This window comes from Myxocyprinus asiaticus, chromosome 41 (assembly GCF_019703515.2).
Source record: "Myxocyprinus asiaticus isolate MX2 ecotype Aquarium Trade chromosome 41, UBuf_Myxa_2, whole genome shotgun sequence".
In the NCBI taxonomy this organism is placed as follows: Eukaryota; Metazoa; Chordata; class Actinopteri; order Cypriniformes; family Catostomidae; genus Myxocyprinus; species Myxocyprinus asiaticus.
In genome coordinates this window covers 23,519,420-23,534,578 of record NC_059384.1, presented here as the reverse complement: position 1 = coordinate 23,534,578, position 15,159 = coordinate 23,519,420, and the positions used below count along the sequence as shown (strand labels likewise).

Below are 15,159 nucleotides of genomic sequence, written 5' to 3'. Positions count from 1 at the left end.
GGGCTTCTGGGAGTTACTGAGCATGCAGAGAAAACTGCTGGGGAAGACCTGTGTCTTTATTAAGCATCTGCTGGTGGTGTGTGTGTATCCTCTTATCTTTGTCACACTGTTACTGGTTCTGCTCTGGGGATTTCACTGGCACTATTAGAGCTTGTCTCTGACTCACACACACTCTGCTACCAACTTCAACACACTCAGACAGGCACAAACAATTCATCTTCGTACACAAACACTGATCAGTCTGCGTCTCAGTGATAACATTCCCACTTTTATATAGCGATCTGTTTTGAATTAAATTTGTACAATGTAGGGCTCACTGTTCTAGAACAGAAATTAAATTACGAGTTTAACGCTGACTCCTAGTGGTGACAGAATCAAAAAGTAACCATATAGCATAAAGCATGCATTACTTGTTTTTCCTTGTTTCTTATTTCCCACATTGTTCTTTTGTGATGTTCTCAGATCCCAAATGGCTGTCGACTAACCTGGGTATCCTGACGTGCATCGAGTGTTCAGGAATTCACCGGGAGATGGGCGTCCATATCTCTCGCATCCAGTCCATGGAACTGGACAAACTGGGAACCTCTGAACTCTTGGTGTGTTCATTGGCTCAGACATCCCCTATGCAAACATTATAGAGTTTAACAATTAAATTGTATTTCATAGAAAATATTTGAGGGTCAGTGCATTGGAACCATGACAATCTACATCTCAATTAAATGAATTTTGAGATTGTTGACTAATCTCTTAAATTATCCATATTTTCCATTGCTTTCAGCTGGCCAAGAATGTGGGGAACAGTAGTTTTAATCAAATAATGGAAGGAAATCTTCCTTGTCCCTCTCCTAAACCCACTCCTGCTAGTGACATGTGAGTATGTAAGGCATAAAATACGTCAAAGGATAAATTAGTCATTTTACCACAAGAGGTTATATGTAACAATGATTTTACCTCGATTAAGGGGTGTTCTTAGGCAAAATCCGGAGCAGATACCCTTTACCGTGGTAATATAACTTATAAAATAGTGACAACAGCAATATGATAAAAGACACCAATGTTCAAAATAAGGTTTAATTGATTAATAATGATAATCAGAATATACAACATCTAGCATTACATCTTGTTGCATTAATATAGAATGCAACTCATGTGCGGTCAAAGGTGTGCGTATATCGGTATTTTACACTGGCTTTAACAGCACTTCAACCAGTCATAATTTAGAAAAGGAACTGATCTGATTTATAAGATCCATGTATGCATGCTTTGACATGTTGGTTTCATTTTAATCACTGGAGACCTATTAAAATGTATTTTATTGTCAACCCAGCACACATTTATTTCAAGTAGGCCTACTAGCAAAATAAAAACTTCCCTGCGTTTGTGGGAAATAAGCAGTCACTTAAATGACATTTAAACGTTTTGGATATTGGTGTAGAATATGTGTTCATGTAACACATTTTTAAATGCGTCACTTCACCCTATCTTATATGTTGTTTTTAGGACCGTGCGTAAGGAGTTTATAAATGTTAAGTATGTTGATCATAAGTTCGCAAGAAAGACCTGCAGCTCAGCAGTGGCTAAGATGAGTGAGCTGTATGAAGCAGTCAAGTCACATGACCTGCTAGCCCTCATCCAGGTTTATGCTGAGGGGGTGGAGCTTATGGAACCACTACCTGAAGGAGGACAGGTAAGTGACAGTAATACATCTGAGAGTCAAGCTGATCATTAGTGTTAAGTAGGGTTTAAAAACAGATAACACAGGAACCAAAATTACAGAGAACAACCTGGTCTCTAAAGTTAAAGTGTTTTGTGGCTTTTGGTCCATGTATGATAGTTAAGAGGCCATCTATATGTAACGGTAGCCAGCTGGTAGGTAGCTGTGCAGTGTGTAAACCTCACTACCCTGGCCTCAAGAGGTGTACTTGTGACTGACGCCGCAGGCTGTACCCTTTAGCCTCCTTGTTAGAGCACCCGCCTCCCATGCCAGAGACGCCGGTTCGAATTCCGGTCAGAGCGGGTTGTGCAGGACCGTTTACATATATGCTTACATATGTGCTATATGTACTCCTAAAAGATGATGAAATTAACTTTTAGCAGATCTACACATTTAAAATTTATGAGAAAAAGGACCAAACACATTGATGACTCATCTTCCAATCAAATTCTCTCTAGAATGAGAATGATTTACCCTCCACCAAAACCAAGTGCCTCTAACTTTATAGTAGCAAATCATGATTCACATCTGTGACGTAACAAATAAAGAGAAATGCCCTTCAAAATTTCCAGCCCCAACTCCCTGTTTGAAAAGAAATACGGCAACACAGGAACAAAAACTGTGCTCGTCTAGCAATTTCATCAGTTTTTTTTTTGTTTGACCCGGGAACCAAAGTTACTGCAGTTATGTTTATCATTTGTGTAAATAGCTTTTGATAAAGAATTTGCCTAACGTTAGTTTTAATATAGACCAGTCTTAGAGTTTTCTCTGAGAGTTTGGCAGTACTTTTATAATTTGCTTGTTAAAAAATATAATAAAGTAGCCCTACTAAGGGTTTATACATGCTTGTTTTTGAATTTGAAGTGCACAGAGGATTCTGGGAGGAGACAGTAGCTCCTAATACATCATCATGATGGCGCCGCGGATGGCCGCCTCGGTGTGGAGCCCTTCTGTTGTTTTGTTGTTTTTGGATTGTTTGTCCTGTGTATAGTAATCTTTTTCCAGTCAGTTTTACCAGAGACGAACTGCTGAACATTCGACAGCATATATCCGTCAATCTTTTCCCAGATTTTGAATATTCGGACGTTTTGTTTGACATTTTAGTCGGAGGCGCGGCTGTGTTGTTTAAACGCGCTATGAGATGCAGGCGCGCTGGTCAGGCTCCGTCAGCGGGGCTTTCGATCAATGCTGCCGAGCATTCATCTTGCGAATCTCCGCTCTCTCCCTAACAAAACGGACGAATTACATCTCCTCACCTGCACAAACAAGGACTTTTCAACCTCTGCTGCCTTGTGCTTCACAGAAACCTGGCTGAGTGAAGCCATTCCGGACAGTGCGTTACATCTGCCGGGCTTTCGGCTGTTCAGAGTGGATTGCATCGCGGAGTTAATGGGGAAAACGAGAGGCGGTGGAACATTCTTTTACATCAATGAAAGTTGGTGTACAGATGTAACAATGTTCAAGAAGATGTGCTGTCCTAATTTGGAAGTGCTCTTTATTAACTGTAAGCCTTTCTACTCGCTGCGGGAGTTTTCCTCGTTTATTCTGATGAGTGTGTATATCGCACCAAACGCGTGTTTGAACACAGCGCTGCAACAGCTGACTGATCAAATCACAGACACAGAACAACACTACCCGGACTCAGTTATTATTATTCTTGAGGATTTTAACAAAGCAAACCTCACACGTGAACTGCCCAAATACAAACAGCACATTACATGCCCAGCCAGAGACAGAAATATACTGGACCACTGCTACACAACAGTAAAGAATGCATATCGCTCTGTCCCTAGAGCAGCTTTGGGACTTTCTGATCACTGTCTGGTTCATCTTCTTCCAACCTACAGACAGAAATTAATATCTGATAAGCCTGTATTAAGGACTGTAAAGAGATGGACTAACGAAGCAGAGCGGGAACTACAAGCCTGCTTTGACTGCACTGATTGGAGTGTTTTTGAGGCTGCAGCCACAGACCTGGACAAGCTCACAGATACTGTTACATCATATATCAGTTTCTGTGAGGATATGTGTATTCCTACTAGGACTTATTTAACATTTAACAATGACAAATCATGGTTTACAGTGGAACTCAGGCAGCTTCATCAGGCCAAAGAGGATGCTTACAGAGCTGGGGATAAAGTCTTGTACAATCAGGCCAAGAACACACTGAATAAGGGAATCAGAGTGGCTAAAAGAAGATACGCTGAGAAGCTGAAAAACAAGTTTTTAGCTACCGACCCTGCATCAGTGTGGAGTGGCATGAAACAACTTATGAATTACAGGATTCCTACCCCCAACCCTGTAGGGAACCAACAACTGGCTGACGAACTTAATGTGTTCTACTGCAGATTTGAAAGGCCCAATTTCACACCCCACACCCACTCTGACCTTCACTTCACACCAACACCTCCTGCAACCCCCCTCCTCCCCCCTCCTGCTACTTAAACTGCACTTAAGATCTGCGAAGATGATGTGGTCCGCATCTTTCGAAAACAAAGGATAAGGAAAGCACAGGGCCCATATGACGTTTCATCTGCATGTCTTAGATCCTGTGCTAACTAGCTGGCCCCCATCTTCACACTGATCTTCAATAGATCACTGGAGCAGTGTGAAGTCCCATGCTGCTTCAAATGTTCCACTATCATCCCAATCCCAAAGAAACCAAAAATCATAGGACTTAATGACTACAGAGCTGTCGCCCTGACGTCTGTGATCATGAAGTCATTTGAGAGACTGGTGTTGGCCCACCTTAAGGACATCACTGGACCCTTTCTAGATCCCCTTCAATTTGCTTATCGAGCAAACAGGTCTGTGGATTAGGCAGTCAACATGGGATTGCATCATATCCTGCAACATCTGCACAGACCGGAGACATATGCAAGGATCCTTTTTGTGGACTTCAGTTCGGCTTTCAACACCATTATCCCAGCTATTCTCCGGACTAAATTACACCAACTCTCTGTTCTCATGTCTATCTGTCAGTGGATTACCAGCTTTCTGACAGACAGGCAGCAGCTTGTGAGACAGGGGAAATTCACTTCCAGCACCTGTACAGTCAGCACTGGTACCCCCCAGGGATGTGTGCTCTCCCCACTACTCTTCTCCCTCTACACCAATGACTGCATCACCAAGGACCCCTCTGTCAAGCTCCTGAAGTTTGCAGATGACACCACTGTCATCAGCCTCATCCGAGATGACGATGAGTCTGCATACAGAAGGGAGGTTAAACAGCTGGCTGTCTGGTGCAGTCAAAACAACCTGGAGCTGAACACGCTCAAAACAGTGGAGATTATAGTGGACTTTAGGAGGAACACCCCAACACTGAACCCCCTCACCATTCTAAACAGCACTGTGGCAGCAGTGGAGTCATTCAGGTTCCTGGGCACTACCATCTCACAGGATTGGAAGTGGGAGACCCACATTGACTCCATTGCGAAAAAGGCCCAGTAGAGGTTGTACTACCTTCGCCAGTTGAGGAAGTTCAACCTGCCACAGGCGCTGATGATACAGTTCTACTCAGCGGTCATCGAGTCTGTCCTCTGCACTTCAATAACTGTCTGGTTTGGTTCAGCTATGAAATCAGACATCAGAAGACTACAAAGGACAGTTCGGACTGCTGAGAGGATTATTGGTTGCCCCCTGCCCCCCCCCCACTTCAAGAACTATACACTTCCAGAGTGAGGAAAAAGGCTGGAAAAATCACTCTGGACCCCACTCACCCTGCCCACTACGTTTTTGAACTGTTGCCTTCTGGCCAACGCTTCGGAGCTCTGAGCACCAGAACCGTCAGGCACAGGAACAGTTTTTTCCCCCAGGCTATCCATCTCATGAACAGTTAAAACTGCCCTTTTGAGCAATAATTAATGTGTAATACACAGCTTAGTCTTTTTATATTGTCCAACACATCCTACCTCTTCTGCCATTACATTCCCTTGCACTGTACATAACTGATTTGTATTTAGATTTGCACTACGTATGTGTATGTGTGTGTGTGTGTGTGTGTGTATGTATGTGTGTGTGTATATATATATATATATATATATATATATATACACACACACACACACACACACATATATATATATATATATATATATATATATATACATATATATATATATATATATGTATGTATGTATGTATATGTATATATATATGTGTGTGTGTGTGTGTGTGTGTGTGTGTGTGTGTGTATATATATATATATAATATTTGTCTATTGTGTATTCTATATATACTTTTTTCTTTTCAATATTTATCTATTTTTTATTCAATTTTAATTATTTTTTTAAAGTCTTGTTGCTGTTTTTGTATTGTTGTGTACTGGAAGCTCCTGTCACCAAGACAAATTCCTTGTATGTGTAAGCATACTTGGCAATAAAGCTCATTCTGATTCTAAGAGACATAGCCAGTATAACTAGCACATCACATGGTGAATGAACCATCCACATCAGAGCCTTTGATGAGCACAGATTTTAAGGTCTGCTGCAAATCAGAAAGCAGACATGTTGGATGGGACTTGAATCTGTAGCCTTGATCTTCTCCCAGTTTCCTCTCTGAGAGACCCTTCATTCCTTCATCAAAAGTCTTTTATAATGCTGCCGTCAGACACGCAGATGAACAGCTGCCTCTGAGTGGGTGCAGTCTCAGAAATATCCACCATCTAAAATGATCTCCAATTAGTTTATATTATATAGCTTTCGTCCTGCGCATCAGCCCCCAAAACATGCATTGTTTGTGGGTTTTTCCTTATAGGAAGGAGGAGAAACAGCATTGCACTACGCTGTTAGGACGGCTGACCACACCTCACTGCATCTGGTTGACTTCCTTGTCCAGAACAGGTATTGAACATCAACCTACAACCAACCTCTCTGAGTATACACTCCCTGCAGTGATTTTACATGAGATTCCAGTTTGTAAATACATATATTTGTTTGTAGTTTACAGCGAGTAATCTTCAGGATTCTGTTCTTTTTGTCAGTTTGGGTCGTCAGTTGTCAGGCAGTAACATTTTGTTCTGTTCCCTCATTACAATTATCTGTAGTGCTCAACTGTTATCCTGGATGAGTTTTTAATATGCTTCTTTCTTAGAACACCAGGTGTTCCTAGATGTGTGTGTATGCATGCTGGAAGAGCTCCACAACTTATGCAGGGATTAATATGCAGATAATAGAGTAATTTAAGTTCAGCTTCAGCTCAATTTGCTCTCTGCTGTGCGGATTAAAGCTTACATAACTGCACTAGAAGATCAGGTCATGCCTGAGCCAGAACTATACTTGGCTCACAGTGTGTGTGTATGAGAGAGAGAGAGAGAGAGAGAGAGAGAGAGAGAGTGAGAGAGAGAGAGAGACTGATGGTGTGAATACCTGCATCTGTTGCAGTGATGAACAGTAATGCTGCAGCTGTTAGTTTAACTCTATTCCTCAGCTGTAGTGTGATAGTAATCCGCTCCAATCATGGAGTGATGCTGCCATATGTGCTATCGTAATTATCCTACAAGCATGTAGGAGAGTTTTTTCGTTGTTTTGTTGTCGGAGAGAAACATGGAGGACGCCAGTTTCATTTTTGTATATTTCTTGGGGAACTCTTATTTTGACACCGACACAGAAAATGTACTTTCCTCCACCATATTGAAAGTGTACAACTTACCCAACCTGGAGACATGTATCAGGTATGCGCCCTGAGTGTGTTTAATTATTCCTCCTGTCGGGACCCTTAGCTGTGATCGTCAGTTATGCAGAAGCTGTTATTTTAATTCTATTTCTCAGCTATAGTGTAGTAGTAATCCAAGCATTTATAGCGTGAGAGACAATTCCGGATGACTTCAAAAAAAAAAAAACTCACACACTGACTGACATAGTTTGTCAACACCAGCTTAACTTGCTCCTAGCACACACAAGATGGTCTTTTGTTGCCACCTGCTGGCTCAAATCTTTAATATCGCAGGGATGAATAAAACTTCACACATCTAGCTGCTCTTATACATCTGCGCTGCTCTTACAAGTTAGTTTAGAACGCCACGAACACAAGCGGAGTGATATAAACAGTAAAGCGTCCCAGTGATGATGGTATGAGCTATCAGAACTCTTGGAAAGCCTCTCTTCCAATCAGATTCAAGGACCAGAACTTACTGTTGTATCAATAAACAATATTCATTAAAAATGGGTAAAAACGACACATAACAATAGGTGATAATCTGAACTGTATCACAAAAGCCGTTTTGATGGGAACAATTTGCATATTGTCACTTCTTGCTAATGTCACACAAAAGAAAAAAGGCTATTTGACTCAATATCTTACACTTCAGGAAGAAATTTAGCAATTTTCAGAATAAGTATTTGACCTGTAATATTTTTCTTAATTCCCAACATGTTTATTGATGTTTACATTTCCCGAAAAATGTAACTTTCATACATGTTTCAACAAAAAAGTGTTATGTTATTCATGGTAAATTAAATATACTACATTTCATATAGATGTCTTTTAATTTAATTTGATTATACCTGCAAATTTATTATCAATAGTTCTTATTAGATTAAAATCATCAAACTGTTCATTAATTTACCTGTACTGCATGTAATAAATGATTTTTCATATACTTTTGTATTTAAATTTTGTTGTGAGTTCAGAACTTCCACGTACTGACCTAAAACCAGTGTTGCAACAAATGTTGCAACCCTAAAGGTCCAGTGTCACAATTTTGCAACATTTTTACAAAATTCACCCCAAAACAAAATAAATATAAAAAAATAAATATATATATATAAAAAAAATGTATAACTAGAGGCTACCTAAAAACACTTTCAATAAAAAAAAATAAATAAAAAAAAATATGCATATCAATGCTAGGATCTCTGAGGGTTAAAGTGGTTATGACCCTACCTTAAACAATCAACCACACACAGAAATCCATTTGTTTTATAAAAGAGCTTTTCTGTGTTAGTAGTCAAACATTCAGCTGTATAAAATTACACAATTTGTGACTGCAAAAAATAGTTTTTTTTTATTCCGTCTCAAATTGGTCAGATATCCACTGAAATGCAAATTCTGTATTAATGTCAAATTTTCAACAGCACTGAGTCTGTTGTATTTAGGTTACTGTTATTATTTATGCACCATTTTAGAGTGCTGTGGTTTTATTTGATTCTTTATTTTGCATAAACAACTAATCTTTACAACAGAGCCAAATAATACATCTTGACGTGTATGGCTAATCTCTTTTACAAAAATATTCAAGTTGAACTTAGGTCATTGGTGAATATAGGTCAGTGATATTCGATTTCACACACAGAATGAGAATGTAAGCTGAAGCTGTGTAGTGTCTTTTTAATTGGTTTCTTCCCCTTGCTGTGATTCCCACTTGGTAAACAGAATTGGGTCACACACTGTTTGCCCACTGCTGACACATATTTGCATGGCAAGAGTTTGAAGTTGCTCATAAAGAGTGGAAACCTTGTTAATATCACAGTCTCAATAAAATGTTTGAAGGGCTCTGTAGAGGTGTGTGTTCAGTTGTTTTGTTTAGCAGTAGGAGTTTTAAATAAAGTGTTTAACTTTACCGTTCCTCTGCCTACAGTGGGAATCTGGATAAACAGACGGAAAGAGGAAACACGGCTCTGCACTACTGCTGCCTGTATGAGAAACATGAATGCCTCAAACTACTGCTGAGGGGCAAACCAGCTACTGATATCAGTGAGTATATACACAGTACACACATGGCTTATGCATATGCTAATTCCTAACCACAGCTGACTTTAACCAGGGCTCACATATCTATTTGTGCATTATATTTTTGCAGACTTTTTTGCACACTTGGCTGAATTTGTTTCATCTAAAGGCTTATGACTAAATGCTTTAATTAGTTTTACATATATACATTGTGCATATGTATAAATATAAATGAACATTAAACTAAAATTAATTTACATTTTATAGTATATTTTAAAGAAATTCTTCACCTAAAAATTATAATTCTCTCATCATTTACTCACCCTTACGCTATCTCAAACTCATATGAATTTCTTTCTTCTGTGGAACACAAATGAAGATATGATGTTAATGTACATCATAAAATGCAAGTCAAGGGGGACCAACACTTGCCTAGGCATGATCATGCATCAAGCATGAGGAAGTGTAAATGAGCTTCAAATCATGATCGTGTCAAGGAGACTGCAGATGTCAAGGTTTATCATGAAAAAGGAGTTAAATTTTTTTGTCTGTTTCTCACCCAAAACCGATCGTATCGCTTCAGAAGACATGGATTGATCCACTGAAGTTGTATGGATTACCTTTGTGGTGGTGCCTTAATGTCCTTTTTGGAGTTTGGAAGAATTGGACCCCATTGACTTGCATTGAGTGGATATATTCACATCATATGTCTATCAAAATATCTATGTTTGGGTTCCGCAGAAAAAAGAAAGTCATACGAGTTTGAGAAGCCATAAGGGTGAGTAAATGATGAGATAATTATCATTTTTGGTGAACTATTCCTTCAGATGGTTGAGTAAAAATGGATAGTAAAGAGAAAACAGCCAACAAGTGCCCAGCATACTTTTATGTATGTTATTTCATAGATTTGACTTTACTGTTATTCTAAAATGTGGAAAATATTAAAAGTAAGGTGTGTCCAAACTAGCTAGTAGTGTAGATTAAATATCTCCTTGTGCATCTGATCTGAAAGCATCTTAAAGTCAGGTTTAGGGTTATAGAAGTTAGGCCTGCATCAGTGTGAAAAGTTGTCCCTTTAACAGAACACTGTGCTTCTCACAGTTGTTAATATCATCTGGCTAATGTGTGGCCTCATGTTTCAGCCAATCAGAATGGAGAGACGGCGCTGGATGTGGCCAGGCGGATGAAGATCGGCCAGTGTGAGGAAGCGGTGAGTGACTGCTGCTAAGATCACAATCTTAATGGCCTCTTAATATTTGGGCAGTTGACATATACATTTTTTGAGAAGTTGACATGTCCTGTGGTGTGACTTGCTATATACTACCTTTAAAACTACTTTATACAGCATTTTGCTAATTATCTTATAATCATTATGCATGCCAATTTTATTTTTTAATTAAAGGAATACATGTAGTTTTTGTGCTTTAAAAAAATTACTTGTCACAGTGCTGGACCATTTAAAATGAACTAGTGTAAGCAAAAGAGTGATTAAAATATACAAAACTTAAATTTTGTCCATTCACAGCACCAACAATATGCACTTTCCCTTTTGCATTTATTTATTTGCATTTATACACAACAGTTAGTTCCGACCCTCAAATCTGATTGGACAAGAAACGTTCCATGAGCACTGATGGTCTGACACCATCAGCATTGGGACACTTCACTGTATGTATCACTCCGCTTGTGTTCTTGCCGTTCTAAACTAAAGTGTAAGAGCAATGCAAGATGTGTTAAGAGCTATCTGTTTCTTTACATTTAATTTTGTGATATTACATATTTTAGCTAGCTGTAATATGAGCTAGTTGGTGAGTCAGCGTCACTCAGTTTTTACATTCAACAGCACTCTGTGATCGCTCGTATTACTACTATACTACTAAAGCTAGGAAATAGCTTTAAATGGCATTAAACTAACAACTTAAGCATTAAGGCTCATCACAGCTGAGAGACACAACAGACTGATTAATTACACAAACTCAAGGCACTTACCTCTTACCGGAGTTTCCACGTTAGAGAGAATATACTGTTCAAAATGGCAGAGGAGATTGTGTTTTCTTTAGTAAAAGACTCTTGCACACCGGATACCAAAAAATAGGGAGGAATAACCCCACTTATTTGGCTATTTTTCCAATAACATGTTAGAAACAGATACTAGTACTACTAGTAATACTAGTAGTTCTAAAGTGATGTTTTTAAGAGGCTTTGACGCATCATTTGTTTTGAACCAACATGGCAGATTCTGATCCGTGGCGTAAGAAAGTAGTTCCATGCACAAATGCGTTTTTTATGACCGTACTCAGTTTTTCCAAGTTTTTTTTTCCAATTTACTTGTTCATTGAACTGTTGTATATAAGCAATATCGCAATCTCAACCGTGCTATATGGCCCTAAATCAGCACTGCTGTGATTGCCTGCGGCCGAATCACAGCAGTGCGAATATAGGGCCATATCGCACTTTTGCTCGTGTGATATTGCTTAAGTATGTATATGTGTGTGTGTGTGTGCATGTGTGTGTGTGTGTGTATGTGTGTATATATATGTATGTGTGTGTGTGTAGACACTCACCGTCCACTTTATTAGGTACACCTATACGTCTACTTATTCATGAGATTATCTAATCAGCCAATCGTGTGGCAGCAGTGTAATGTAATCATCTGTAATCATGCAGATACGGGTCAGGAGCTTCAGTTAATGTTCACATCAACCATCAGAATGGGGAAAAAATGTGATCTCAGTGATTTAGACTGTGGCATGATTGTTGGTGCAAATGGGCTGGTTTGAGTATTTCTGTAACTGCTGATCTTCTGGGATTTTCACACAACAGTCTATAGAGTGTATAGAGAATGGTACAAAAAACATACAGCGAGCGGCAGTTCTGTGGGCGAAAACAGCTTGTTAATGACAGAGGTCAGAGCAGAATGGCCAGACTGGTCCAAGCTTACAGGAAGGTGACAGTAACCCAAATAAACACACGTTACAACAGTGCTATGCAGAAGAACATTTCTGAACATACAACACGTCGAACATTGAGGCAGGTGGGCTACAGCAGCAAAACGTGCTTGGGTACTACTACTGTCAGCTTAGAACAGGAAACTGAAGCTGCAGTGGGCACAGGCTCACCAAAACTGGACAGTAGATGATTGGAAAAACATTGCCTGGTCTGACAAATATGGATTTCTGCTGAGGTACACAAATGGTAGGCTCACTGCATCCTCAGTTTTCTGTTCATAGCTGACAGAAGTGGAATCTTCTTCTGCTGTTATAGCCCATCCTCCTCAAGGTTCAACATGTTGTGCATTCTGAGATGCTATTCTGCTCACTACAATTGTACAGAGTGGTTATCTGACTTACCATAGCCTTTCTGTCAGCTTGAACAAGTCTGGCCATTTTCCGTTGACCTCTCTCATCAACAAGGTGTTTTTGTCCACAAAACTACCGTTCACTGGATGTTTTTTGTTTTTCGCACCATTCTCTTTACACTCTAGAGAGTGTTGCGGGTGAAAATCCCAGGAGATCAGCAGTTACAGAAATACTCAAACCAGCCCGTCTGGCACCAACAATCATGCCACGGTCTGAATCACTGAGATCACATTTTTACCCATTCTGATGGTTGATGTGAACATTAACTGAAGCTCCTGACCCAAATCTGCATGATTTTATACATTACACTGCTGCCACACGATTGGCTGATTAGATAATCGCATGAATAAGTAGACGTACAGGTGTTCCTAATAAAGTGGCCGGTGTATGTGTGTATATATAAATATAAAACCTCAACCTTAACCTAAAATCTTGATGTTACATTTACATTTATTCATTTGGCAGACACTTTTATCCAAAGCGACTTACAAAAGAAGAATACATTGTAAGTGAATCATCTTATGGAGACAGTGGTACAAAAAGTGCTGTATTACTGTAGTTAAACCCTGCTACACGGTGATGTTGTGTTCAACAGCAGGGTTGGCTGGAAAGACAAGGAGCTCAGTCTTGGCTGGGTTAAGTTGCAGGTGGTGTTCCTTCATCCAGGCCGAGATGTCTGCCAAACAGGCAGAGATTCGAGCAGTCACCGTGGTGTCATTGGGCTGGAAAGACAAGTAGAGCTGTGTGTCATCTGCGTAGCAGAGATAAGAGAAACCTTGTGCCTGAATGATGGGTCCCAGTGATGTTGTGTATATAGAGAAGAGAAGTGGCCAAACACTGAGCCCTGAGGTACCCCAGTAAGTAGCTGATGTGACTTGGACACCTCACATCTCCAGGCTACATTGAAGGACCTACCTGAGAGATAAGAATTAAACCAGTCAAGCACAATTCCTGTGATGCCCGGAGTAGAGATAGTGGAGAGTAGGATCTGATGGTTGACTGTGTCAAAGGCTGCAGAAAGGTCCAGTAGAATCAGGACAGATGATCTGGATCTAGCTTTCGCCTGTCTCAGCGACTCAGTGACAGACATCAGGGCAGTCTCGGTGGAGTGTCCACTTTTGAAGCCTGACTGATTGTCATCCAGCAGCTTGTTCTGTGAGAGATAGACAGAGATCTGATTGAAAACTGCCATGAATGGGATAATAAAGACTGGTCTGTAGTGTTCAGCAGCGGGGTTTCTCGAGCCTGCTTAAATGTTGTGGGAAAAATACCTGTAAGTAGAGATGTTTTAATTATGTGTGTGAGTGCAGGTAGGATGGATGGAGAGATGGCCTGGGGATGGTCAAGGGAATAGGTGGTGGGTTGGTTGGAGAGGAGACTAGAGAGAGACCTTAGTGTCACTCAGAGGAAATAACATAGAGACAGAAGAGCTGCATGCAGGAGGCGGGTGTTTGACAGGGTGTGGTGCTGAGAATGTATTGCTGATGGCTGTAACCTTATTAGTAAAAAATGTGACGTAGACATCTGCTGTCAGGGATGTGTCAGGCGAGGACAGAGGAGTGTGTTGAATGTTCTAAACAAGCTGTTTGTGTCTGTGGTGGTGTTGATCTTGTTCTGGTGATAGGAAGTGTTTGCAGATTTAATGTTATCTGAAAAATTTGCAAGCAGAGACTGATACTTACCCAGATCTGCTGGATCTTTAGATTTCTGCCATCTCCTCTCAGCCGCCCTGAGGTCAGGCCGATGTTCACGAAGGACATCAGAGAGCCAGGGGCTGGGTGGTGTCATATGTGCTGGCCTAGAGGAGAGAGGACTGATGCTGTCTAGACAGATTGTTAATGTAGAGCTTAGTGTGTCTGTGGCAGTGTTTACATCCAGGGTGGAAAATAAGTTTTTTTGTGGGAAGAGAGGAAGAGACAGCAGTGCAAAGGCGTGAGAGTGAAATAGAACAGAGGTTACGGCGAGAGGAAACCAAAGGCGGAGTCTGTTTTAATATAGATGGGAGAGTCATGTTGAATTGAACAAAGTAGTGATCAGAGGCATGTAAAGGAGTAACAAGAATATTTGTGTTGGTACAGTTACGTGTAAAAATTAGGTCCAGCTTGTTGCCAGATCTGTGAGTTTCTGTAGTGCTTAGTCTTTCCAAGTCAAACGAGGCCAGAAGAGCATGAAATTCATTGGCCTGGGGCTTGTCTTGGTGTATGTTGAAATCTCCAAGAACCACAAGTGGCCTACCATCTTCCGGGAAGGAGGACAGCAGGACATCCAACTCCTTGAGAAAGTTTGCCAGCTGATCGATGACAACAACATGGATTTTTGTGGGTTGCATTGTAGCAATAGCATGGAATTCAAAAGAAGTATTGTTACATAGAGAGGAGTGTGGTGAAAATGTCCAGTTGTTTTGAATGAGCAAACCTG

The 15,159-nt window shown here is 40.3% G+C and overlaps 1 protein-coding gene across 3 annotated transcripts in view; it reads left to right on the top strand.

The window, feature by feature from the left end:
- Window positions 1-15,159, top strand: part of LOC127431764 (arf-GAP with SH3 domain, ANK repeat and PH domain-containing protein 1-like) — a 126,936-nt gene that overhangs the window by 97,577 nt on the left and 14,200 nt on the right. For all 3 annotated transcript variants that reach the window (XM_051682297.1, XM_051682299.1, XM_051682300.1), the window contains 6 exons: window positions 463-596; window positions 779-870; window positions 1,501-1,687; window positions 6,470-6,555; window positions 9,291-9,406; window positions 10,525-10,592. In XM_051682297.1, coding sequence (XP_051538257.1) covers window positions 463-596; window positions 779-870; window positions 1,501-1,687; window positions 6,470-6,555; window positions 9,291-9,406; window positions 10,525-10,592 — 683 coding nt within the window. The remainder of the gene's footprint in view (window positions 1-462; window positions 597-778; window positions 871-1,500; window positions 1,688-6,469; window positions 6,556-9,290; window positions 9,407-10,524; window positions 10,593-15,159) is intronic.